Source organism: Poecile atricapillus, chromosome 1, assembly GCF_030490865.1.
Source record: "Poecile atricapillus isolate bPoeAtr1 chromosome 1, bPoeAtr1.hap1, whole genome shotgun sequence".
NCBI lineage: Eukaryota > Metazoa > Chordata > Aves > Passeriformes > Paridae > Poecile > Poecile atricapillus.
Window position 1 is genome coordinate 135,441,486 of NC_081249.1, and position 26,071 is coordinate 135,467,556.

The 26,071-nt window shown below is 44.5% G+C and overlaps 1 protein-coding gene across 1 annotated transcript in view; it reads right to left on the minus strand.

The window, feature by feature from the left end:
- Positions 1–26,071, minus strand: part of MUC2 (mucin 2, oligomeric mucus/gel-forming) — a 56,709-nt gene that overhangs the window by 15,670 nt on the left and 14,968 nt on the right. The window contains exons 21-42 of the mRNA XM_058848310.1: positions 25,582–25,692; positions 25,098–25,277; positions 23,867–24,106; positions 22,460–22,616; positions 21,524–21,652; positions 19,474–19,624; positions 18,735–18,778; positions 17,961–18,161; positions 17,582–17,611; positions 16,812–17,217; positions 15,239–15,456; positions 14,011–14,169; positions 12,655–13,263; positions 11,773–12,003; positions 9,184–9,798; positions 8,290–8,520; positions 6,800–6,937; positions 5,425–5,652; positions 4,187–4,345; positions 2,949–3,439; positions 1,682–1,787; positions 899–1,039 (exon numbers count right to left, since the gene is read on the minus strand). Coding sequence (XP_058704293.1) covers positions 899–1,039; positions 1,682–1,787; positions 2,949–3,439; positions 4,187–4,345; positions 5,425–5,652; positions 6,800–6,937; positions 8,290–8,520; positions 9,184–9,798; positions 11,773–12,003; positions 12,655–13,263; positions 14,011–14,169; positions 15,239–15,456; positions 16,812–17,217; positions 17,582–17,611; positions 17,961–18,161; positions 18,735–18,778; positions 19,474–19,624; positions 21,524–21,652; positions 22,460–22,616; positions 23,867–24,106; positions 25,098–25,277; positions 25,582–25,692 — 4,975 coding nt within the window. The remainder of the gene's footprint in view (positions 1–898; positions 1,040–1,681; positions 1,788–2,948; positions 3,440–4,186; positions 4,346–5,424; positions 5,653–6,799; positions 6,938–8,289; positions 8,521–9,183; positions 9,799–11,772; positions 12,004–12,654; positions 13,264–14,010; positions 14,170–15,238; positions 15,457–16,811; positions 17,218–17,581; positions 17,612–17,960; positions 18,162–18,734; positions 18,779–19,473; positions 19,625–21,523; positions 21,653–22,459; positions 22,617–23,866; positions 24,107–25,097; positions 25,278–25,581; positions 25,693–26,071) is intronic.

The following is a 26,071-nucleotide window of genomic DNA, read 5'->3' on the forward strand; positions in this document are numbered from 1 at the left end:
CTGGAAGGTGCTTTTCATAAAATTAGAGAGACCTAGCAGTATGGAAGAGAGGAGGAGGAGTAATGTTTTGGATCTGGCTGGGGCTTTCTATCTCTGCCATATTAATTAAACACCCCACTAATTCATGGAATAAGAGCTGAGAGGAATCTGTAGTCTGGGAATGGATCATGCACCAGAACATGTTTCTGCCTGATAGTCATGTGATTTTTCCAATATCATCTTTATAAAGGACATGACAGAATACTAGTGGATCTCGTCAGCCAAAGACCACAGTATACCATAAGAGGTAGTATGTAGCCAAAAGCATGGCAGGTGAATCCTTCCTTCCTACATCTATAACCACTGACAAGCATTAGCACAGATACAGCCAAGAAGGAGGAGAGAAAAAAACTCTCTACAGCTGAGCCTAAAGCAGTGCCTGAAATGTCAGTGCCAAAAACCAAAGTCATTGTCTAACTGCACATCATGGGTTCCGTGGCTATATTCTGCTCAGCTGAAGGACATGGTCCAACAGCTGAAAAAGCAACATTTTCCATCAGTTCAACATCTGTATTAGAAGCTTCCATCAGATCAGTATCTGTCTTAGCTGCATAGGAATATGAAATACCTCCTGAGAACACTGTTGTATCAAGAAAGACAAGACCTGCTTCCCAGGACCCCTGAATCTTCATCACTTTTAAAACAGCCCAAATGAATTTTGGGCACAACTCATTTCCTGGAATGCCCAAAAGTTACACACATCCTTGAGCCCACACAGAGCCACAAATGGATGTACTCACAGACTTTCATTACTCCCATGGAAAGACCGAAAATGATGAAAGAACCAGAGAATTTTTTGTTGGTTTTGTGGTTAGAGGCAGAGTAGCTTTTATGTGAATTACTAGCATTGGGAACATACTTTCAGGAGTTGAGATGGTTGTTGTTGATCCAGTAACAGTAGTTGTTGTGCTCGGAGGGCTGGTGGTGGTGGTGGTGGAAGTCACTGGTGGTGAGGGAGTGGTTGTTGATTTTGGTGTGCTCAGTGTGGATGGAGGTGTGCCTGTTAGAAACAGCAAGGACACAGAAAACAAAGACACAAAGGTATGAGTGGGACTCAATAGGAACTGAACAGAAGCTGCACATGAGGCAGCTGCCACAGGCCTAGAGAGGTCAGGCCACCCCTAGCACAGCAAAGACCCCTAGTACAAGCACTTCCTTTCTGGCCCCAGAAAGTAAACTTGAAATTTGGCATGCAGAGGGTCATGGCCCTCCTCTCCTAATAGAGAGACTGGGGACAGTGTTGGAAGGTGCTTCTCACAAAATCAGAAAGACCTACCAATAGGTAAGAGTTAAGAAGGAGCAATGCTTTTGATCATGCTGGAGCTTTCTGTCTCTGCCTCATTAGCTAGAACACCTCACTAAATCCTGGGGTAAGAGCTGATCAGGGAAGAAAGCAAGCACAAAAATATGTTCCTGGCTGATTGGCATGTGGTTTTCTGATATCAGAAGTTCCCAGAGTATTAGTGAACCTCGTCAGGCAAAGATCAGAGTTCACAGAAAGTCACAGTTTGCAGAGTGAAACTGTTTCCAAAAGCATGGCAGACATAGCAAAGGAGCAGGAGAGAAGCAAGAAAGTCTACACATCTGTGCCTAAAGATAGCTTGAAATGCAAGAGTCACAAAGTCAAGCCCTACTCCATTACACTCAATGCGTCCAGTGACGCCACTCTGGCGAGTTGAAACACAAAGTCCAACAGTAGCAAAAGCTACTAAGTCTTTATGTCCTCTGAAACCAAGCTGAAGAGCCAGCTATAGGAAAAGGCTGTTTCAGGGGCTGTCCAGAAGTTAACCCATTCTTGATGCCATACAGAGACAAAAAAGATGTTCACAGACCCTCAGTACTTCCAAAGGCAAATAACATATGAGACTACAAAACTTAGAAGTACCTGGAGTTGGTGTGGAGGTGGTGTATGTTGGTGTGGCAGAAGATGTGCTAGAAGTAGTTGAGGTGGGTGTTGGTGATCCAGTAACAGTTGTGGTTGTGGTTGGAGAAGTGCTGGTGGTGGTGGTGGTAGTGGTGGTGGTGGTTGTGGTGGTGGTGGAGCTGAGAGTCTCTGGTGGCAAGGGAGTCCTTGGCGATTCTGATGGAGTGGGTACTGTCCTCGGTGTGGATGGAGGTGTGCCTGTTAGAAACAGCAGGGACAGAGAAAACAGACAAAGGCACAAAGGTATCAGTGGGACCCAACGTGAATTCAACAGAAGCTGCACATCAGGCAGCTGACACAGACATAGATCAGCCCACCCCTAGCACAGCAAAGGTTCCTAGCACCAGCCCTTCCTTTCTGGCCCCAGAAAGAAGAATCCTTAAAAGCCATGCACACACAGGGTCACAGCTCTCCTTACCTAGTGAAGATACTGGGGATAGTATTGGAAGGTGCTTCTCACCAAACCAGAGAGATCTCCCAACAGGGAAGACAGGACGAGGAGTAAGGCTGTTCATCTACTGAGATAGATGAGTTTTGAGGTTTCCCATCTCTGCCTTTTTACCTGAACACCACACTAACTCATGGAGCAAGAGCTGAGATGGGAATGTCTGGTCAGGGAAGGATGTATGCACAGTAGCAAGATGAGCAGTGTCTCCACAGGAGAGGAGAACATAGTCCCCTGTATCCTCGCTCCTTCTGGAACAACTAGCCCAAGGGCAACCTTTGGGTAAAGGCCGTTTCAGGGGATACACTGCAATCAGTACAATCTCAGATCCCATAGAGAGGCACAAATAGAGGTGCTCAGAGACCTTCAATTTCCCACAGCAAGGCAACACACGAGAGCACAGATCAGAGAAATACCTGGAGTTGGTGTGGTGGTGGTATATGTTGGTGTGGGCGTGGATGTGCTTGAAGTAGTTGACATGGGTGTTGTTGAGACAGGAACTGTTGTTGTCTGTAAGGTGGTGCTGCTGCTGGTGGTGGTGCTGGGGGGCAGCGTGGTGGTGGTGGTGGTGGTTGTTGGGGTGGTGGTAGGGGTGGTACTGGTGGGAGTCTTCTCTGTTGTTGGAGTGGTTGTTGATATTGGAGGGGACACACTGCTCGTTGTGGTTGAAGCTGTGGAAGTTGTGGTGCTCGTGGTGCTTGGAGGTGAAAGACACTCTGGTCTGTTCGGGGTGCAGCAGACACTGATCTCGTAGTTGAGGCAGACTGGCATCGGTACTATACCTCCTATCTGCTGATCTTTATTGTTACAGATGAGCCCTACGTCAACATTACATTGCACTTTCTGCCCTAAATCTGCAATGGGCGTGTTAGGGAATTTCTCTGCTCGGCATGAAATATTCTCAACTTTGGCACACTCCCAGGAGGGGTAGTGCTTCCAAATGTTCTCAAAGGTTTCGTAGTCACCACTGTCCTTGTTGGAACCGTCTGGGTAAGTCACATCAATCCAGTCAGACCAGATGCACTCACAGGCTGCGAGGTGACAAGAAGACAAACAATTAGAAACAGACAGGACACAGACAACAATGCAGGCCACCAGCTCACACACAGGTGATGCTCTGGGCACCCCCTGCACTCAGTGGTGCCCCTCAGGCTGCTACTGCACTCAGCCAACACTGGCCACAAGAAAGCTCAGTGTTATGGCCAGGCCCTACAACCTTCTTGGTCCTACAACCCACTCCAGGCCCAAATCAGGACACAGGCACTGATGAGTTTGGTGTGTGCCCCCCAGAGCTGGGTCACACTGCTCTGTAGGGACTCTTGTGTGCAAAAAGCCACTCACGTAAGACCCACACAGGAGGCAGAGCAGGGCTAAACAAACACTCCTGCCACTCTCTCAACTTCTTGGGCCATGCACACCATCTCAATATCTCATGGAGAAACCAACCACTGGGAAGGCACCCAACCACAGGGAAAGCAGGCACACGGCACACACTGCTGACAAAGCCTCAGCTGCTTCCCAGCAGCTCACGGATAGCTGGAGACAAGCACCAACAGGAATGCTGGTAGAATCCAGCTACTCAGAGTTTGTGTCTGTCAAAAGGCCCAGAATTTACAGCCATCTCTGATCCCATCTAGAGCCACAAATGGAAGTGCTCATGGACCTTTCCTACTCTTGCAGCTAGGCCAGAAATGACAACAGAGCCAGAGAATTATTTGTTGGCACTCCAGTGGGAGACACAGGGCTTCTGGAGGGAATTATTTAGTTTTGGAACGTACAGACAGTAGTTGGTGTAACAGGTGTTGATGTTGCAGGTGATCTGGTGGTGGTGGTGGTTGTGGTGGTGGTTGTGGTGGTGGTGCTGGTGGTGCTGGGAGTCTCTGGCGACGTGGAAGTGGTTGGAAATTCCGATGTAGGGGATGCTGTGCTCGGTGTGCCTGTTAGAAACAGCAGGGAGAGAGAAAACAGACAAAGGCACAAATGCATGAGTGGGATGCCATGTGAACAGAACAGGAGCTGTGCATGAGGCAGTTGCCACAGAGCTAGAGAGGTCAGCCCATCCTTCGCATTGCAAAGGTCCCTAGGACCAGCCCTTCCTTTCTGGCCTCAGAAAGCAGAATCCTTGACATCCATGCACAGAAATGGTCATGTCCCTTATTTTCTTGTGAAGAGCCTGGCGATGGCTCTGGAAGGTGCTTCTCACAAAATGGGAAAGACCGAGCGAGAGATGAAGATGAGTAACGCTTTGGATCTGTCTGGGGCCTTCTACCTCTGCCTCTTTACCTGACCACCTCATTAAATCCAGGGGAGAGAGCTGAGATGGGAATGTGTGGCTCGAGAATGAAGCACACACAAGAATATGTTCATGCCTCATTGTCATAAGAGTTGCACTGATTCAATTTTAGCCCTCTGATGGGCTTCCCAGAGGATTAGTGAATCTGATCGGCCAAAGACCACACTTCAGAGGAATTAACAGTCTGCTGAGTGGAACTGTTCCCAAAAGCCTGTTAAAGAAATCCTTGCTTTCTGCATCTATAAACACTGGTATCCACTATCACTGACATTGCAAAGGAGAAGATGGTAGTGAAGAGTCTGAAATATTTTTCCCAGAAAGCACCTGAAATTACAGTGCCACAAGTGTAATACCCTCTGTTATTTCAGACCTTAAGTCCAGTGATGACATTCTTGACAAATGATGGACAAGGTCCAACAAGAACACAATATTTCCCATCAATTTAGCATCTCTCTAAGCCCAGCAGGAGTACCAGCATGAAATACCTTCTTAGACTCTTGCTGAGTAATGGAAGCCAAAAGCTTCTCACAAGGACCCCTGAATTCTCATCTCTTCTGAAACAGCCAGCCAAAGTTCTAGCTTTGGGCAAATGACATTTCATGGAATGCACAGCAGTTACACCTATCCCCAATTCCATACTGAGGCACAAATGGAAGTGCTAACAGATCTTCATTACTCCCAAAGGATCCAAAGGGAATACAAGATGAGACAAGGCAGAAGTACCTGGAGTTGATAGGGTGGTTGTATGTTCTGGTATGGGTGTGGATGTGCTTGAAGTAGTTGAGGAGGTTGTTGATGAGCCAGTAGTAGTCGTTGTTGTCTTAGGGGTGCTGATGCTGGTGCTGGTGCTGGAGGACAACGTGGTGCTGGCAGTGATGATGGGAATTTCAGATGCTGTTGGTGTGGGAGTAGTTGGTGTTTCTGGTGTTCTCGGTGTCTTCGTAGGTGGGGCTGTTAGAAACAGCAGGGACAGAGTAAACAAAAAGGCACAAATGCATGAATGGGACACAACAGGAATTCACTCAGTGGAAGCTGCACATGAGGCAGCTGCCACAGATCTAGAGAGGTCAGCCTACCCTAGCACAGCAAAGGTCCCTAACACCAGCCCTTCCTTTCTGGCCCCAGAAAGAAGACTGCTTGATATCCATCCACAGAAAGTGTCATGTCCCTCCTTTCCTAGTGAAGAGATTAGGGATGGTGCTGGAAGGTGCTTCTCACAAAATCAGAGAGATCATCCAATAGGTAAGAGATGAGGAGGAGCAATGCTTTGGATCTAGCTGGTGCTTTCTATCTCTGCCTCATTACTTGAACACCTCACTAATTCATGGAATAGGAGATAAGAGTGGAAGCTGGGCTCAGGGAAGAAACCATGCCCAGGAGTTATGTTCCTGCCTGATTGGCACCTGATTCCCCCTGTATTTCAATGTCAGCCTGATGAAGGGCTTCCCTGTGCACTAGTGGATCTCACCAGGTGAAGCGTCAGCCAAAGACCAAAAGTGCACAGCAAGAGGCAGTCTGCAGAGTGAAACTCTTCCCTCAAAGGCTGCCAGGAGAATCCTTCCTTCTTACATGTCTAACAGCTAACAAACACTAACACTGAGAGGGCATAGGAAGAGGAGAAAGGTCTGAGCCCAAACACAGCCTGAAATGTCACTGCCACAAGACCAAATCCCACTCCAATTGCACTTCATGGGTCCAGTGACTGCATTCTGGCCAGATGAAGGACACAGTCTAACAGCTGCAAAAGCAATGTTACCCATTGGTTTAGCATCTATCTTAGCTGGGCACCAGCATGAAATACCTCCTTGAAGCACTGATGAGTCAGGAAAAGACAGGACCTTCCCCCATGAACCCCTAAATCCTTGTTCCTTATGAAATAGCCAGTCCAAGGGTCAGATTTGGCCACAGAACTTTTCCTGGGATTCCCAGAAGTTACACCCGTCCCTGATCCCATCTAGAGACACATATGGAGGTGTTCATGGACCTACACTACTCCCACAGCAAGGCCAGAAATGACAACAGAACCAAAGAATTTTTTGTTGGTTCTGTTCCTGGGGGCATGGGGTTTTGGTAAGAATTATTGCTTTTGGGAACATACTTCCAGGAGTTGAGATGGTAGTTGTTGATCCAGGAGCAGTGGTTGTTGTGCTCGAAGGGCTGGTGGTGGTGGTGGGAGTCTCTGGCGACAAAGGAGTGGTTGTTGATTTTGGTGTGCTCAGTGTGGACGGAGGTGTGCCTGTTAGAAACAGCAGGGACGGAGAAAACAAAGACACAAAGGCATCAGTGGGATTCAATAGGAACTGAACAGAAGCTGTGCATGAGGTAGCTGCCACAGACCTAAAGAGGTCAGCCCACTCTTAGCATAGCAAAGGTCCTGAGCACCAACCCTCTGTTTCTGGCCCCAGAAAGAAGACTGTGAAATCCAAGCACAGAGAGGGTCATGGCCCTCTGCCTAGTGAAGAGACTGGGGATAGTGCTGGAAGATGTCTCTCACAAAATCAGAGAGACTACCAACAAGTAAGAGATGAGGAGGAGCAATGCATTCCATCTGGCTAAGGCTTTCTATCTCTGCCTCATTACCTAGAACCCTAACTAAATCCTGGAACAAGAACTGGGATGGGAAGCTCTGGTAAGGAAAGGAAGCATGCCCAGGAAGGAGCACTGACAGGACAGGACAGAAGGACATAGTCTCAAGTTGTGCCAGGGGAGGCTTAATGTCCTGTGATGGGAAGGTTTAAGTTGGACATTAAGAGGAATTTCTCCAGACAACAAGTGATTAGACACTGCAATGGACTGCCCAAGGAGGTGCCAGAGCCACAGTGTCTGGTGGCTTTTAAGACAAAAGTGCAGGTGGCACTTAGTGCCATGGTCTAGTTAACGTGGTGGCATTCAGGCAAAGGTTGGACAAGAGATCTTTTCCAACGTAACTGATTCTGTGAATACCTTCCTGCCTCATTGTCATGTGATATCCCTGTAGTACAATGAAGGCCTGATGAACAACTTCCCTGGGCACTAGTGAATTTCATCAAAGGCCACAGTTCAAAGCAAGGGGCAGTCTGCAGAAAGAAATTATTCGCAAAAGCCTGGTAGGGGAATCCTTCCTTCCAACATCTATTACAACTGCCAACTGTTATCACTGATAGGACAAAGGGAAAGGTGAAAGGGAAAAAATTGGCACAGCTGTGTCCAAACAAAGCCTGATATACCACTGTGCCACCAGACCAAGCCCCACTCCAGTTGAACTCCATGTCCCCAGTGACGCTGTTCTGGCCTGCAGAAGCATAAGGTCCAAAGCCAGAAAAAACATTTATCATCAGTTCAGCATCTTTATAAGCTGGGAACCAGTGTGAAATGACTCTTTGGAGACTGGTTGAGTCAGGAAAGCCAAGACCTTGTCCCCATGACCCCTGAATTCTTGTTCCTTATGAAACAGCCAGCCTAAAAGACCAGGTTGGGAACAGGTAATTTCCTGGAATATCTGGGAATTACACCCATGCCTGGTCCCACAGAGAGGCAAAAAGAGGTGCCTGTGGACCTTCATTGCTCCAAAAACAGGGGGAAATGTAAGAACACAAAATGTAGAAGTACCTGGAGTTGGCGTAGTGGTGGTATATGTTGGTGTGGGAGATGATGTGCTTGGAGTAGTTGAAACGGGTGTTGGTGATCCAGTAATACTTGTAGTGCTCGGGGTGCTGATGCTGGTGGTGGTGCTGGAGAGCAGTGTAGTACTGGCAGTGCTGGCGGGAGTCTCTGGTGGCAAGGGAGTCCTTGGCGATTCTGATGGAGTGGGTACTGTCCTCGGTGTGGATGGAGGTGTGCCTGTTAGAAACAGCAGGGACAGAGAAAACAGACAAAGGCACAAAGGTATCAGTGGGACCCAACGTGAATTCAACAGAAGCTGCACATCAGGCAGCTGACACAGACATAGATCAGCCCAACCCTAGCATTGCAAAGGTTCCTAGCACCAGCCCATCCTTTCTGGCCCCAGAAAGAAGAATCCTTAAAAGCCATGCACACACAGGGTCACAGCTCTCCTTGCCTAGTGAAGATACTGGGGATAGTGTTGGAAGGTGCTTCTCACCAACCCAGAGAAATCTACCAACAGGGAAGAAAGGACGAGGAGTAAGACTTTTCATCTACTGAGATAGATGAGTTTTGAGGTTTCCCATCTCTGCCTTTTTACCTGAACACCACACTAACTCATGGAGCAAGAGCTGAGATGGGAATGTCTGGTCAGGGAAGGATTTATGCACAGTAGCAAGATGAGCAGTGTCTCCACAGGAGAGGAGAACATAGTCCCCTGTATCCTCGCTCCTTCTGGAACAACTAGCCCAAGGGCAACCTCTGGGTAAAGGCCGTTTCAGGGGATACACTGCAATCAGTACAATCTCAGATCCCATAGAGAGGCACAAATAGAGGTGCTCAGAGACCTTCAATTTCCCACAGCAAGGCAACACACGAGAGCACAGATCAGAGAAATACCTGGAGTTGGTGTGGTGGTGGTATATGTTGGTGTGGGCGTGGATGTGCTTGAAGTAGTTGACATGGGTGTTGTTGAGACAGGAACTGTTGTGGTTGTGCTCGGAGGTCTGGTGGTGGTGCTGGGGGGCAGCGTGGTGGTGGTGGTGGTGGTTGTTGGGGTGGTGGTAGGGGTGGTACTGGTGGGAGTCTTCTCTGTTGTTGTTGTTGGAGTGGTTGTTGATATTGGAGGGGACACACTGCTCGTTGTGGTTGAAGCTGTGGAAGTTGTGGTGCTCGTGGTGCTTGGAGGTGAAAGACACTCTGGTCTGTTCGGGGTGCAGCAGACACTGATCTCGTAGTTGAGGCAGACTGGCATCGGTACTATACCTCCTATCTGCTGATCTTTATTGTTACAGATGAGCCCTACGTCAACATTACATTGCACTTTCTGCCCTAAATCTGCAATGGGCGTGTTAGGGAATTTCTCTGCTCGGCATGAAATATTCTCAACTTTGGCACACTCCCAGGAGGGGTAGTGCTTCCAAATGTTCTCAAAGGTTTCGTAGTCACCACTGTCCTTGTTGGAACCGTCTGGGTAAGTCACATCAATCCAGTCAGACCAGATGCACTCACAGGCTGCGAGGTGACAAGAAGACAAACAATTAGAAACAGACAGGACACAGACAACAATGCAGGCCACCAGCTCACACACAGGTGATGCTCTGGGCACCCCCTGCACTCAGTGGTGCCCCTCAGGCTGCTCCTGCACTCAGCCAACACTGGCCACAAGAAAGCTCAGTGTTATGGCCAGGCCCTACAACCTTCTTGGTCCTACAACCCACTCCAGGCCCAAATCAGGACACAGGCACTGATGAGTTTGGTGTGTGCCCCCCAGAGCTGGGTCACACTGCTCTGTAGGGACTCTTGTGTGCAAAAAGCCACTCACGTAAGACCCACACAGGAGGCAGAGCAGGGCTAAACAAACACTCCTGCCACTCTCTCAACTTCTCGGGCCATGCACACCATCTCAATATCTCATGGAGAAACCAACCACTGGGAAGGCACCCAACCACAGGGAAAGCAGGCACACGGCACACGCTGCTGACAAAGCCTCAGCTGCTTCCCAGCAGCTCACGGATAGCTGGAGACAAGCACCAACAGGAATGCTGGTAGAATCCAGCTACTCAGAGTTTGTGTCTGTCAAAAGGCCCAGAACAGCCATCTCTGATCCCATCTAGAGCCACAAATGGAAGTGCTCATGGACCTTTCCTACTCCTGCAGCTAGGCCAGAAATGACAACAGAACCAGAGAATTATTTGTTGGCACTCCAATGGGAGACACAGGGCTTCTGGAGGGAATTATTTAGTTTTGGAACGTACAGACAGTAGTTGGTGTAACAGGTGTTGATGTTGCAGGTGATCTGGTGGTGGTGGTGGTGGTGGTGGTTGTGGTGGTGGTGGTGGTGGTGGTGGTGCTGGGAGTCTCTGGCGACGTGGAAGTGGTTGGAAATTCCGATGTAGGGGATGTTGTGCTCGGTGTGCCTGTTAGAAACAGCAGGGAGAGAGAAAACAAAGGCACAAATGCATGAGTGGGATGCCATGTGAAAAGAACAGGAGCTGTGCATGAGGCAGTTGCCACAGAGCTAGAGATGTCAGCCCATCCTTCGCATTGCAAAGGTCCCTAGGACCAGCCCTTCCTTTCTGACCCCAGAAAGCAGAACCCTTAAAAGTCATGCACATGCAAGGTCACAGCCCTCCTTGCCTAGTGAAGATACTGGGGATAGTCTGGAAAGTGCTTCTCACCAAACCAGAGAGACCTACCAACAGGGAAGAGATGAGTAGGAGCAATGCTTTGGATCTGTCTGGGGCCTTCTACCTCTGCCTCTTTACCTGAACATCTCACAAATCTCAGGAGTAAGAGCTGTGTGGTGGTGACTCCATGGTCAGAGATGGAAGAGTGAAGAGGAAGTTCCTGCCTGACTGTCATGAAATTTCCCCCTGGTGGAATGTTAGCCTGCTGAAGGGCCTCCCAGAGTTCTAGCAGATGTCATCAGCAAAAGGCTACAGTTTGCAACAAGTGGAGTTCTTCAGTGCAAAACTGTTCCAAATGCCTCCCAGTGTAATCCTTGCTTCTAAGATCTAGAACCATTGGCAATGACTTGCACTGACATGCCAAAGGAGGAGGAGAAAGGGAAGAAAGTCTGCCCAGTTGTTCCTAGAATGAGAGTGTCACAGACTAAAAAGCCCCACTCCAGTTGCCCACCATGCATGGGTCCAGTGACTAGATTCTGGCCAGCTGAAGGACAAGGTCCAACAGCAGGAAAATCAAGGTTTTCCATCAGTTCACCATCTGTCTAAGTTGGGCATCAGCATGAAAATTCTCCTGGGAGCCTTTTCAGCCAGGGAAGCCCAGACCTTTACCCTAGCACCCCTAAATACTTGTTCTTCTAAACCAGCCAGCCAACAACAGCTTTGAGCACAGGGCATTTTAGGCAATGAACAGTAATTCCTCCAGTCGGCAACCCCATGGAGACAAATTAAATGAGGTACTAAGGCACCTTCATTTCTCCCATAGCAAAAGAACACATCAGAGGCTAGTCCAGAAAAGTACCTGGAGTTGGTGTGGTGGTGGTGTATGTTGGTGTGGGCGTGGATTTGCTTGAAGTAGTTGACATGGGTGTTGTTGAGATAGGAGCAGTTGTGGTCGTGCTCGGAGGGCTGGGGGTGGTGCTGGGGGGCAGTGTAGTGGTGGTGGTGGTGGTGGTGGTGGTGGTGCTGGGAGTCTCTGGCGACGTGGAAGTGGTTGGAAATTCCGATGTAGGGGATGTTGTGCTCGGTGTGCCTGTTAGAAACAGCAGGGAGAGAGAAAACAGACAAAGGCACAAATGCATGAGTGGGATGCCATGTGAAAAGAACAGGAGCTGTGCATAAGGCAGTTGCCACAGAGCTAGAGAGGTCAGCCCTTCCTTTATATTGCAAAGGTCCCTAGGACCAGCCCATCCTTTCTGGCCCCAGAAATCAGAATCCTTAAAAGTCATGCACATGCAAGGTCACAGCCCTCCTTGCCTAGTGAAGATACTGGGGATAGTCTGGAAAGTGCTTCTCACCAAACCAGAGAAATCTACCAACAGGGAAGACAGGAGGAGGTATAAAGCTTTTAATCTCTCTGGGGCTTTCCATCTCTGCCTTTTTACCTGAACACCTCATTAACTCATGGAGCAAGAGCTGAGATGGGAATGTCTGGTCAGGGAAGGATGTATGCACAGTAGCAAGATGAGCAGTGTCTCCACAGGAGAGGAGAACATAGTCCCCTGTATCCTCGCTCCTTCTGGAACAACTAGCCCAAGGGCAACCTTTGGGTAAAGGCCGTTTCAGGGGATACACTGCAATCAGTACAATCTCAGATCCCATAGAGAGGCACAAATAGAGGTGCTCAGAGACCTTCAATTTCCCACAGCAAGGCAACACACGAGAGCACAGATCAGAGAAATACCTGGAGTTGGTGTGGTGGTGGTATATGTTGGTGTGGGCGTGGATGTGCTTGAAGTAGTTGACATGGGTGTTGTTGAGACAGGAACTGTTGTGGTTGTGCTCGGAGGTCTGGTGGTGGTGCTGGGGGGCAGCGTGGTGGTGGTGGTTGTTGGGGTGGTGGTAGGGGTGGTACTGGTGGGAGTCTTCTCTGTTGTTGTTGTTGGAGTGGTTGTTGATATTGGAGGGGACACACTGCTCGTTGTGGTTGAAGCTGTGGAAGTTGTGGTGCTCGTGGTGCTTGGAGGTGAAAGACACTCTGGTCTGTTCGGGGTGCAGCAGACACTGATCTCGTAGTTGAGGCAGACTGGCATCGGTACTATACCTCCTATCTGCTGATCTTTATTGTTACAGATGAGCCCTACGTCAACATTACATTGCACTTTCTGCCCTAAATCTGCAATGGGCGTGTTAGGGAATTTCTCTGCTCGGCATGAAATATTCTCAACTTTGGCACACTCCCAGGAGGGGTAGTGCTTCCAAATGTTCTCAAAGGTTTCGTAGTCACCACTGTCCTTGTTGGAACCGTCTGGGTAAGTCACATCAATCCAGTCAGACCAGATGCACTCACAGGCTGCGAGGTGACAAGAAGACAAACAATTAGAAACAGACAGGACACAGACAACAATGCAGGCCACCAGCTCACACACAGGTGATGCTCTGGGCACCCCCTGCACTCAGTGGTGCCCCTCAGGCTGCTACTGCACTCAGCCAACACTGGCCACAAGAAAGCTCAGTGTTATGGCCAGGCCCTACAACCTTCTTGGTCCTACAACCCACTCCAGGCCCAAATCAAGACACAGGCACTGATGAGTTTGGTGTGTGCCCCCCAGAGCTGGGTCACACTGCTCTGTAGGGACTCTTGTGTGCAAAAAGCCACTCACATAAGTCCCACACAGGAGGCAGAGCAGGGCTAAACAAACACTCCTGCCACTCTCTCAACTTCTTGGGCCATGCACACCATCTCAATATCTCATGGAGAAACCAACCACTAGAAAGGCACCCAACCACAGGGAAAGCAGGCACACGGCACACACTGCTGACAAAGCCTCAGCTGCTTCCCAGCAGCTCATGGATAGCTGGAGACAAGCACCAACAGGAATGCTGGTAGAATCCAGCTACTCAGAGTTTGTGTCTGTCAAAAGGCCCAGAATTTACAGCCATCTCTGATTCCATCTAGAGCCACAAATGGAAGTGCTCATGGACCTTTCCTACTCCTGCAGCTAGGCCAGAAATGACAACAGAACCAGAGAATTATTTGTTGGCACTCCAATGGGAGACACAGGGCTTCTGGAGGGAATTATTTAGTTTTGGAACGTACAGACAGTAGTTGGTGTAACAGGTGTTGATGTTGCAGGTGATCTGGTGGTGGTGGTGGTGGTGGTTGTGGTGGTGGTGGTGGTGGTGGTGGTGCTGGGAGTCTCTGGCGACGTGGAAGTGGTTGGAAATTCCGATGTAGGGGATGTTGTGCTCGGTGTGCCTGTTAGAAACAGCAGGGAGAGAGAAAACAAAGGCACAAATGCATGAGTGGGATGCCATGTGAAAAGAACAGGAGCTGTGCATGAGGCAGTTGCCACAGAGCTAGAGAGGTCAGCCCATCCTTCGCATTGCAAAGGTCCCTAGGACCAGCCCTTCCTTTCTGACCCCAGAAAGCAGAACCCTTAAAAGTCATGCACATGCAAGGTCACAGCCCTCCTTGCCTAGTGAAGATACTGGGGATAGTCTGGAAAGTGCTTCTCACCAAACCAGAGAGACCTACCAACAGGGAAGAGATGAGTAGGAGCAATGCTTTGGATCTGTCTGGGGCCTTCTACCTCTGCCTCTTTACCTGAACACCTCACAAATCTCAGGAGTAAGAGCTGTGTGGTGGTGACTCCATGGTCAGAGATGGAAGAGTGAAGAGGAAGTTCCTGCCTGACTGTCATGAAATTTCCCCCTGGTGGAATGCTAGCCTGCTGAAGGGCCTCCCAGAGTTCTAGCAGATGTCATCAGCAAAAGGCTACAGTTCGCAACAAGTGGAGTTCTTCAGTGCAAAACTGTTCCAAATGCCTCCCAGTGTAATCCTTGCTTCTAAGATCTAGAACCATTGGCAATGACTTGCACTGACATGCCAAAGGAGGAGGAGAAAGGGAAGAAAGTCTGCCCAGTTGTTCCTAGAATGAGAGTGTCACAGACTAAAAAGCCCCACTCCAGTTGCCCACCATGCATGGGTCCAGTGACTAGATTCTGGCCAGCTGAAGGACAAGGTCCAACAGCAGGAAAATCAAGGATTTCCATCAGTTCACCATCTGTCTAAGTTGGGCATCAGCATGAAAATTCTCCTGGGAGCCTTTTCAGCCAGGGAAGCCCAGACCTTTACCCTAGCACCCCTAAATACTTGTTCTTCTAAACCAGCCAGCCAACAACAGCTTTGAGCACAGGGCATTTTAGGCAATGAACAGTAATTCCTCCAGTCGGCAACCCCATGGAGACAAATTAAATGAGGTACTAAGGCACCTTCATTTCTCCCATAGCAAAAGAACACATCAGAGGCTAGTCCAGAAAAGTACCTGGAGTTGGTGTGGTGGTGGTGTATGTTGGTGTGGGCGTGGATTTGCTTGAAGTAGTTGACATGGGTGTTGTTGAGATAGGAGCAGTTGTGGTCGTGCTCGGAGGGCTGGGGGTGGTGCTGGGGGGCAGTGTAGTGGTGGTGGTGGTGGTGGTGGTGGTGCTGGGAGTCTCTGGCGACGTGGAAGTGGTTGGAAATTCCGATGTAGGGGATGTTGTGCTCGGTGTGCCTGTTAGAAACAGCAGGGAGAGAGAAAACAGACAAAGGCACAAATGCATGAGTGGGATGCCATGTGAAAAGAACAGGAGCTGTGCATGAGGCAGTTGCCACAGAGCTAGAGAGGTCAGCCCATCCTTCGCATTGCAAAGGTCCCTAGGACCAGCCCTTCCTTTCTGACCCCAGAAAGCAGAACCCTTAAAAGTCATGCACATGCAAGGTCACAGCCCTCCTTGCCTAGTGAAGATACTGGGGATAGTCTGGAAAGTGCTTCTCACCAAACCAGAGAGACCTACCAACAGGGAAGAGATGAGTAGGAGCAATGCTTTGGATCTGTCTGGGGCCTTCTACCTCTGCCTCTTTACCTGAACATCTCACAAATCTCAGGAGTAAGAGTTGTGTGGTGGTGACTCCATGGTCAGAGATGGAAGAGTGAAGAGGAAGTTCCTGCCTGACTGTCATGAAATTTCCCCCTGGTGGAATGTTAGCCTGCTGAAGGGCCTCCCAGAGTTCTAGCAGATGTCATCAGCAAAAGGCTACAGTTCGCAACAAGTGGAGTTCTTCAGTGCAAAACTGTTCCAAATGCCTCCCAGTGTAATCCTTGCTTCTAAGATCTAGAACCATTGGCAATGACTTGCACTGACATGCCAAAGGAGGAGGAGAAAGGGAAGAAAGTCTGCCCAGTTGTTCCTAGAATGAGAGTGTCACAGACTAAAAAGCCCCACTCCAGTTGCCCACCATGCATGGGTCCAGTGACTAGATTCTGGCCAGCTGAAGGACAAGGTCCAACAGCAGGAAAATCAAGGTTTTCCATCAGTTCACCATCTGTCTAAGTTGAGCATGAAAAGGAACTGAGATGGGCTCTGGCTTTCTGGAAGCCAAGGGTTCCAGAAGGCATTGCAACGGTCTCTAGGGCCAGCCCCAGAAAGCAGAATTCTTGACGTCCATGCATATAGAGTGTAAAGGGCCCTCTCTCCGTAGTGAAGTGAATAGGCATGGTGCTGGAAAGTGCTTCTCACAAAATCAGAAAGGTAATGTTAACCTGAAGAAGGATGCCTGCACAGCCCCATCCAGAAAATTCCTCTACCAACAAAAGCTTGAAGCATGGCCTACACTTTTCTCTACACCAGGGACTTCTGAGCATATTTTCTCCAGCAGAAACTTAGAAGTCCAAACCCTCCTAAGTAAGACTTCCTTGTAGATCAACATTCTCTATGATTGTGACCTGCCTTTAGAAGCCAATAGCCCTTTATTTCTTCAAAGGCAAAGTAAATTTGTTAGGTGTAGATGTTGAAATTACTGGAGTGAGGACTGATGGTGTATACTCACTTGTTGTGGAATGGATATGTACAGGTGGCGTGGTGGTAATCTCTGTTGAAGTCGTGGTTGTGGGTATTGTTGTCTTGGTGGTGGTTGGAGTTTGTGATATTGTAGGTGTAATTGTAGACCCACAAGGAATTTCTTGCCACTCACAACAGTTTACTCTGATTTCATAATTATAGCAAAGTGGCCACATAGTTACATCTTGCTCATCATTTTTGCAGATAAGCCCATATTTAACATTACACTCTACTTTCTGACCAAGATCATCTAAGCTCACATCAGGTTTATCCTTAGCCCTGCATTCAATTTCTTCAGGAGCTGTACATATCTTGTATCCATGTTTTCTTATTTCATCATATGTTTCATAGTCACCGCCAGCTTCTTCAGGTTTACTAACATCAAACCACTCAGTCCAATCACAGATTAGTCCAAAGCAAGGAGCTGCAGGAAAAGACAGAAATTTCAGACTTTACAGAGAACGTCCTGAAAAGATCCCTTTTTTATTTTCTTCTATTAAGGACTAGAGGACTGCATTGCAATTTGTCATCTTTCCAAAGAAAGGAGTTCTAAAATCAGTTCTGTATTACCAGGTCTTTAAATTAGATGTTTTACATCAAAATAAAATTACGAAGCTGAAGCCTTTAAAGGTCTTTCTTCTCTCTATACTAATGGCACTTTTGAAATTCTAAAAAAATATTAATTTTTGTTTAAAATATATTTTTCTGCATTGATTGTCTTTCATTTACTCCTCCTTTAAATATTCCTTTGACATTTTTAACAACCTTGTTTTGCATTTTTAACTTACTTGTAGTTACTGGATGTCTTGTAGTGGAAACTGAAATAGAACAAAAAGAGATTACTCTATCATTTCAAAATAAATATAATAGTATTTTTTTTTTTTTTGGACACTCTAACATTATTTCTACTATCCCATTAGGATATTGATATGTGAACATGTCCTTTTCAGAAATAGGAAGGCATCCTGTACATTTATACTTACAATTCCTTTCATGAGAAATAAATCAACTTAAAAGGCTAAAATTCTTTCTTAGTGTGGTGTGATAAAAAAAATCCACAAATATTGCTCTGTGTCAACTATAATCCCATATAATTGTACTTTCTATATTTAAAATATTTTCCTTAAAGAAAACAATTTTTAGATCATATCTGTATTGATGATTTACCTGTGGTAGTGGTGGTAAGAGTACTGGAAGGGAAGGAGGTTGAAATGGTTGTAGGTGAAGATGTTGGACAAGGATAGACTTCACCAGGAACTACAGAACCATTTTCTGCACAGATGTATATTATACATATGTCACCATCCTGTACTTGTCCCACAACAGTACCCACTTCGTAACTCGTTCCATTGATGACACAAGGACACCCTGAAAGAAAGAGCTTTACTGTGCAATTTTTCTACTACCACGTAAGAGGCAGAGGCAAAATACTTATGGACAAGAGAGCATTTACATGAATAATGCATGTGTTTCAGAGCTGTACCTGGAGCTTAGATCTACTATATTGTGCTAATTTATCTTTACATTTAAAGCAACATTAGAACATGTTTAATCAAGTCCTGAATAAAATGCCTGGTGGTACAGACTTAGAAAGTAGGTTTTAAAATGTTCTGAGAGAAATAATAATTTCAATTTACTATCTGACATTTTTATATTAAAAACTACATGTTCAGGAAGTGCAGACTCATAGTGAAATACATTAGTTTGGGTGTGGGACATAAGGAGAAAGACTGAAGGGACATGAGAAAAAGGTTGAACCAGAAGTACTAACAACAAGGTTCGATGAAACTACTGCCAAATTTTCTTTAGTCACAACTTTCACTAGCACTGAAAAGAATTATTCTAAATCAATACTAAGTCTTTTGTAGAGCCAGGCAGAGTAGTTCTATATTTTTTTTTGTTTCTTCCTTCTGTTGCCAGAAAAACCCAAATGCTATTTACCTGGGAGTGGTTTACACTGTATGGATCCTGATGGGACACAGACACTAAAAGAAAAATTTTCAAAAATTAAAATGTTGCTTATGTGTTATGACACCTGTTAGCAGAATCAAGAGCAGAGAAACATCAGTATTTGTCACTTGATTTTCATTCATACTACTGGATATTTTTCTGGGTGTCTTTTCTAGTATTGCCTACCATTTTTCTTTCAAACTAAGTCACCACTTTCAGTACAATTGCAAGTTGCAATAACAACTGTTTAACAGAGTGAACTTACAGCTAGATCAGATTATTCTCTGGTCAACATGTTAAGCCAGAGTAAGTGCTGTCATTACTAACAGTCTAAGCAAACAATTGTGATTCATCTCATTCAGAGCAAGAGTATTTCAGATTACAGTGATTTTGAAGTCCCAGTTTTAAGTGAGAATGCAAGGCAGAGTAGCCCCTCTCTTCCCAAAAAGTCCCGAGAATTGAAAGGTTCTTTTAGAAGTTCACCCCAGTTCCAATATATAATTTACAACAATTGACAGATATAATTAGTGAATTTGCTAGTACACTTATTATATTAACACTACCAACCTGAAATCTGGATTATTATGAGTATGGAAAATTATGAAATGCAAGAATATACCAGCTCTTCAGTTGAAGTTGCATCTCTACTTGTTTGAGGCCCAATAAAGTAAATGAGGGACTCAGCATACACAAATTATTTCCTGAATTACTGCAAGTAATTTTTATATACCATATTGTACAGTTTTCTTCTGTGGGTACTTCTTGCCCAGGTTGTATATGGGTTCCATCCTCAAGGTAACATCCACATTGATCTTCAGTTACACATTCCTTTGTCTCTTCATTATAAATAGGCTTGTCCTTAGGGCATCTGGGGTAGCAACCTATTGATGACAGGTAGAACAGAATACAGGATGAAGAAAAAGTACAAAAAAAGTACAAAAAGTTAACTCAGTAATATATTATCTTCTGAAAGTAAATTATTCTCACTGAATGAAGCATAGTGAAAGAAATAGAAGAAAGTAAAACTTCTCATTCAAATCAAAGTAAAACTTCCCATTCAAAACAAACCATAGGCAATTGGTCTTTCCAGAAGACTTCAACAGTTCTCATTGATAATACTGAGGTGAGGAGGATTAAGTAAGAGGTTTTTATGAAAACTAGTGAAGTTTCTTTTTCTTAGTTCAGTACCTTGGAGAAACCCCAAATTTATACTCCTATGGACAGCTAGTAATTTTAAGACAAAAATACACCCCAATTTTTGTATAGATCACTATATCAATAATAATTTTCTGAGGAATATGGAAGCAGATTCACTAACAAACAGGTTCTTTACTACATTTCTTGAACATTAGACCTTGTTTATATGCCTTGAATGCACCAGGTAGCTCTACCTCAGTTTTTCCTTACCCGTGGGCAGTGATCCAAACTTCACTGCAAGGGATTAATTGTCTGTCAATTTTTTTTCCATTTTTCATGTAAACACACTTAAAAATATTATCCTGTTATTATTATTACTACTGTATCTCCTTCCTCCAAATAACCACTTATTAAGTCCAATTATTAATGACATGAAGTCCTCTTTATACTGTACTGGAGTTCTAAATAGCCTTTAAACTGAAGAACCATGTAAGTAACTGATACTTAAAAGTCACTTTATACTGCCAGACTGGACTTAAGATGTCCTAAGAAAAATAGGTGTGCTCTTTATTTCTATTGAAATTAAACAACAAAAATAATTCAGAAAGATAATTGGCTATATAATAATCTGCCTTCTGACACTTCCCAAATCTTTCTAATAACATAAGGCAATATATTTTAAAACACAGAGGTTTGTTGGGTTTTAAAAAATATTTTGATTAAGGATTTTTGTTGATTTTTTTAGTAGAGTTTTTTGGTGGTATTTTCTTTTGTTTGGTTTTGTTTCTCTTGAGTTTTGGTTTGTTTGATTTTTTCCTTTTAATTTTTTTAATAGCAGTTCAAAGCAAAGTCAAACTCAAGGCATTTCTTGCCAATCCCTAAACTGGAGTGCTTCCAGTCCAGCCGAAAAAAACTTTATGGCTAAAAATACAGCTTTTTTCTCCAGCTTTACTTTGTAGAGACAGTACTTATGTCTACATAATGTAGTTACTACAGTAACTACAGTGCACAAGTATGCTTGTGAACTTGTACACTTGTATACTTGTACACTTTCCCATTCTGGGATCATTGCAGTCCTTTTAACGTGAAATTCCTGTTCCATTATCAACCACAAGGACTGTCACCTACTAATATCTCATCTACAAAGGAAACAGAATCTCCATTAAGAATCCAATATATAGCAGCATCCATGTGTCTGCTATGAAAGATATTTTCCAGTGTAAAGGTAAGTGGATGTTGCACAATTATCTAGTAAAGGCAATATGATCTGGTACATAAAAAATGATCAGGGTCAAAACACCCAACTCTCAGTGATTTGCTTCTTTGCCATATCAAATATTTTCCTGCTTTTGAAATACTTTTGGATGGGATTCAAAATAACCATGATGTAATAATAATGCATGTTCCAGGATATTATCCAAGCACAGTCCTAGTTTTGTGCCTGACAGCAATGTAACTATCACCTATTGATGGTAATAAATAATAAATTACATTATAGGAAACATTTATGTAAGACTGGAGGCGAACTCAACATAGCAGATTTAGGAACATCTCATCAAGTTGACTGACTAGTCCATAATTATTAAAAGATATCTGAACAAAGTTATGCAAAACACAACATAAAATGGCAAGGATTTTATTACCTTCCAGTAGTGGTACTGTAAAGTTGGTGCTGACATTATTGATCATCCTGCAGGTCGTGATATTACTGCCACAAGGCTCATAGTGCCAGTCACACTCATTGCGAGGATTGTAGTAGTCACAGAATATTGCTGATGAGAAAAGAGAGAAGCTGATTAAAATCAAGGTTGCCAGAATGCAGCTCTGAGCAGGCCTTTAAAGGTACAAGCTATTCAATCTATAAGTTAAGCTGGCCAAATTTCTCTTGAGGTAAAAGACCTGGACTTAAGCAGACTTTGCTTAAACTTAGGATACTTCAAAACACTGGTACCCAAGACTTTCTGAGTAATTTTAAGAACTGAGAGAAGAGAGAGATAGATGATGAGAGAGAAGAGAAGAGAAGAGAAGAGAAGAGAAGAGAAGAGAAGAGAAGAGAAGAGAAGAGAAGAGAAGAGAAGAGAAGAGAAGAGAAGAGAAGAGAAGAGAAGAGAAGAGAAGAGAAGAGAAGAGAAGAGAAGAGAAGAGAAGAGAAGAGAAGAGAAGAGAAGAGAAGAGAAGAGAAGAGAAGAGAAGAGAAGAGAAGAGAAGAGAAGAGAAGAGAAGAGAAGAGAAGAGAAGAGAAGAGAAGAGAAGAGAAGAGAAGAGAAGAGAAGAGAAGAGAAGAGAAGAGAAGAGAAGAGAAGAGAAGAGAAGAGAAGAGAAGAGAAGAGAAGAGAAGAGAAGAGAAGAGAAGAGAAGAGAAGAGAAGAGAAGAGAAGAGAAGAGAAGAGAAGAGAAGCCAGGCTGAACAAAAGAGAGTTGAAATACACAAATTTACTAGCCCTGTTTGTTCCCTGATATTCTGAGAAAAGATTTCACCAAGTAGCCAGCATGACCTTGCAGTGACAGTACTAATGATTTATTTGACTGGCTTTTTGACAGCAGCTAGAAAGATACAGTTGTGTTTATCTGTTACTCACGGCAGATATCAGGAGTTCTCCAGAAAACACAGGCCTCAGCCTTGATGCACTCTTGGGCGTATGCTGCAACTGCAGAGCAGAAGCACTCACAGTCTCCACCGCTGTCACAAGAGCAGGCATCATGAACACAAGCTTCATAGAAAGGATGTGGGTTCACCTGTCAGGGAAAGAAATGATGCCCTAGTTCATCTCCAAATTAGTTTTCAAACTAATACATTTGAGATCTCTTGATATATGGGAATTGAGCTGGCCAGGAATGAGACAGTGTCTAAGAGTCATCAAGTCACAAACATTTACAAGCTTGAAGCTGCTCAATATATTCTGGCGAATAATAGACTTAAAATAATACAGTTCCTTCATAAGTTGCTATGACTGAAAAAACAAAATAAGAGTCCTTGGCAGTGCTCACATTTCCTAATAGAATTCCATTTTAGTGCTCCCAAAACCCAAGTTGAATTGATGCCAGCAAAGTCTTATTTTCCAGCAACCTTTGCCAACCAAATGGTAAACAATGTCAGAAAGGCTGCATTCACAGCAAATATGAAGCATATCATTTTGTGCCTGTCAGTTTTTGGAGTTTATCCAATGACACATTAAAAAAAGCGCTTTTTTGTTGGTTTTTTTAGTTTTTTTGTTTTTCTGTTTGAGTCTGCAAGAGGAGAAACTAAGACTGGATTTTTGCTGCTGAAGTAAACCATGTGGAAACATATAGAAAATTAATTAAATTAAAAATTCTTTGTGACTTTTCCACTGTGAGTTGGGAGCAAACTGTTGTTAGTATTACCATACATCAGAAAAGAGATGAGAAATAAAGAGAAGTGCTCTCTGTCCACTGTACTCTGGAAGCTGTGGGCTGTCACAGTGTTTGCTGTGGCAATTCAGAGGCACAGTACCAGTAGCTCTCTGTCTAAACTATGTGATGTCAGTGGTGCCTAAGAAGATCATTTTGTGGATTGAATACTACAAGAAGTAGTAGCCTCTTCAATAGCCACCTTTCATGTTTAGTATGAATTTCCATCTGGAGATAGGTCTGATAGGATGATTGTAGTCCTTCAGTACTTGTAATACTGACTGTCTCTCAACAAGAGATGGTGCTACTGCAGTACACACAGACCTGTCCAGGATACATTTCTGAAGCTAACTTGCAGAGCAGTAGCAGTGAAACTGTGGTAATGAATATGGCTTTGTACAGCTGGGGCTGCCACCACCACTGACACGGGCCCATTACCACAGAGATGGAGACTACTTTGACCAAGGCCACATGAAATGTGCTGACACCTGTAGATGTACTGAAGACTTAATTGAAGATCACTCTATTTATCTCTTCATTCATTTCTGATGGTCTTTTTGGCTCTGCATTATCAGAAATGCACTGTGCTGTCCCATCACCTACTGTCTTCTACAAACCTTGGAGTGACAAATTTTGAAGACTTCACTCTGGATGATGCTGCATTCTTTCTCTGCCCAGGACTTCCGGTGTGGTTTCAGATCACAGGGCTTAATCTCTTCTGTGACATCTGGGCACATGGGAGATTGTTTCCAGGAATTTCCAAAATCCAGAGGATTAGTCTCCTGCAGTCCACTCCTTGTTGTAAAGTCATTGTTTGCCTTGTCATCAAAGTTGCCACACAGACCACACACTTTGCCCTGGAAAAGAAAATTGAGTTTTTAAATATACCATGGAAGTGAGAAACAGGCTCTGGTAAAATAAGAGCAAAACATTGACATGAAAAATGACAAATGACTGTCTGTGTAAAGGATGACTTTCATCTTTACTGTCAAATCATTTGTACTGAAAATAAATCTTTGTCTGTCCTCAGCAAATTATTCAGCTGCCATGTCTTCTCTCCTTGAAATCAATTATATCTGGTGTATTTCCATATCTCTATTTCCATATTCAACTTAAAATATTAAAGGGTGTCCAAGCCTCTTACAGCTTACAGAGAAGAATTATTTATTCCCCATTCTTCTCATTTTATCATAACTCACCTATTAATATAAGCCTAAGGTAAAACATTTCTGCTCAAAGCTGTTTTTATTAAAAGTTTCTAACATAATGAGCACCATTTCTTCATTCTTAAAAAAGAAATTACAGGGACCCATTTTTCTTGAAAGAAAATGTATCAGTCTGCCCTCAATGGTGAATTTTTGGTAGTGTTATTTAAGGTCCACCAGTCCCCTCAAGAAACAGTATGTCACTGTTTGTACAATGCCTCAATATTCTCCAATTCAGCATGCTGAATTTCAAGAACCAGAACCATGGCCATACATGGTATAGGGAGTTTGGTTTTAACACAGGGCTGAGATTGCACGTAGGTTTCGAAGCACATGTGCAGTCAGTTCACATCCCCTAAATTATTCTGGATGATTGGCTATAAATACTCACAAACTCAGGAGTATTTCCTGAGATGTTTATCTCTATTGGAAAAACATCCTATGCATTCTGTGCAATGCGTTGTGATAGACTGTAAGAAACCCCGGAAACACTTCTGCAAGCTGTGATGGTAATAATGCAAGCTAATCATCAGCGCACAGAGGATATAGGAATGGATATAGACGTGGAGTCAGAATAAAAGCACATTTACATTTCCTTGTCTATCCATAATACTGCTTCAGAAAAAGACAGAAAGGCACTGACTTTGTAATCAGGGCTCAGCTTGATGAAAACAGTAGTCTTCTTGTCCCAGATCAGCATCACACCGTTGCTAGCCTCAATAACCAGGTACAGGCCGACTGTCCTGTTCCAATACTGCACATCATCACCAACATCTCGCTGAATTTCTTTGTACTCTTTGTTCTCCAATTTCAGTTCAGTTTTCTGAAAGATAAAAGAGAGAAGTATTATAACACTAACTTCTATGATGAGATAAAATATTAGATACTTGTAACGATGCAACTTATTCTGAAACCAATAGCTCAAACTCTGAGATGACTTTCAAGATTGCAGGGAGTGGTGTAGTACTTCTGTTTGAGAGTTTTCATCACCTGAGAACCGACACCTTTAGAGAATAATTTGATAGGGCCTCTAATGCTTGTTACAGCTGGTTTTAGGGGCATGACTTCGGAACATTATATTTTTGGTAATACTTGATTACTGATTTGTGCTGACTATCATCACTCACCCCTAGGAACATTTTGATAGCCTTTGAGCATGTGACTCCTGTAGTTCCACAGGGGACATTCTCTGTGATGATACTGAATGAACCACTGGAATTTTTGGCACCACAGAAGTCCTATTGAAAAAGAAAAGAAAAATTAAAAAAAAATAAAGAACATGAGAAATGAGGTAGCATATTTCATTGTAGTTCACTCTCATAAAAACTGAAATAATTTAAATCTTCACAATGTATAAAAAGTTACTGCTCCTTCAAATGTGAGATCCTACACACACATATTTTTACAGATGCACAACCATATATGTACACTTCTATGCATACATATAAACAGTTAACACAGTCTCAGCCTAGTAAAAAAGAATCCACATTCACACAGCTTGCCTGCACTGAAAATACACAATTTATCCTGGCAGAATGTGAGAATACCTTGGGAACAACAGTGGCAGGCAATAAGGAGTGACAAAATCAAAAAGAAAAGTAGATTTTCAAGGCAATC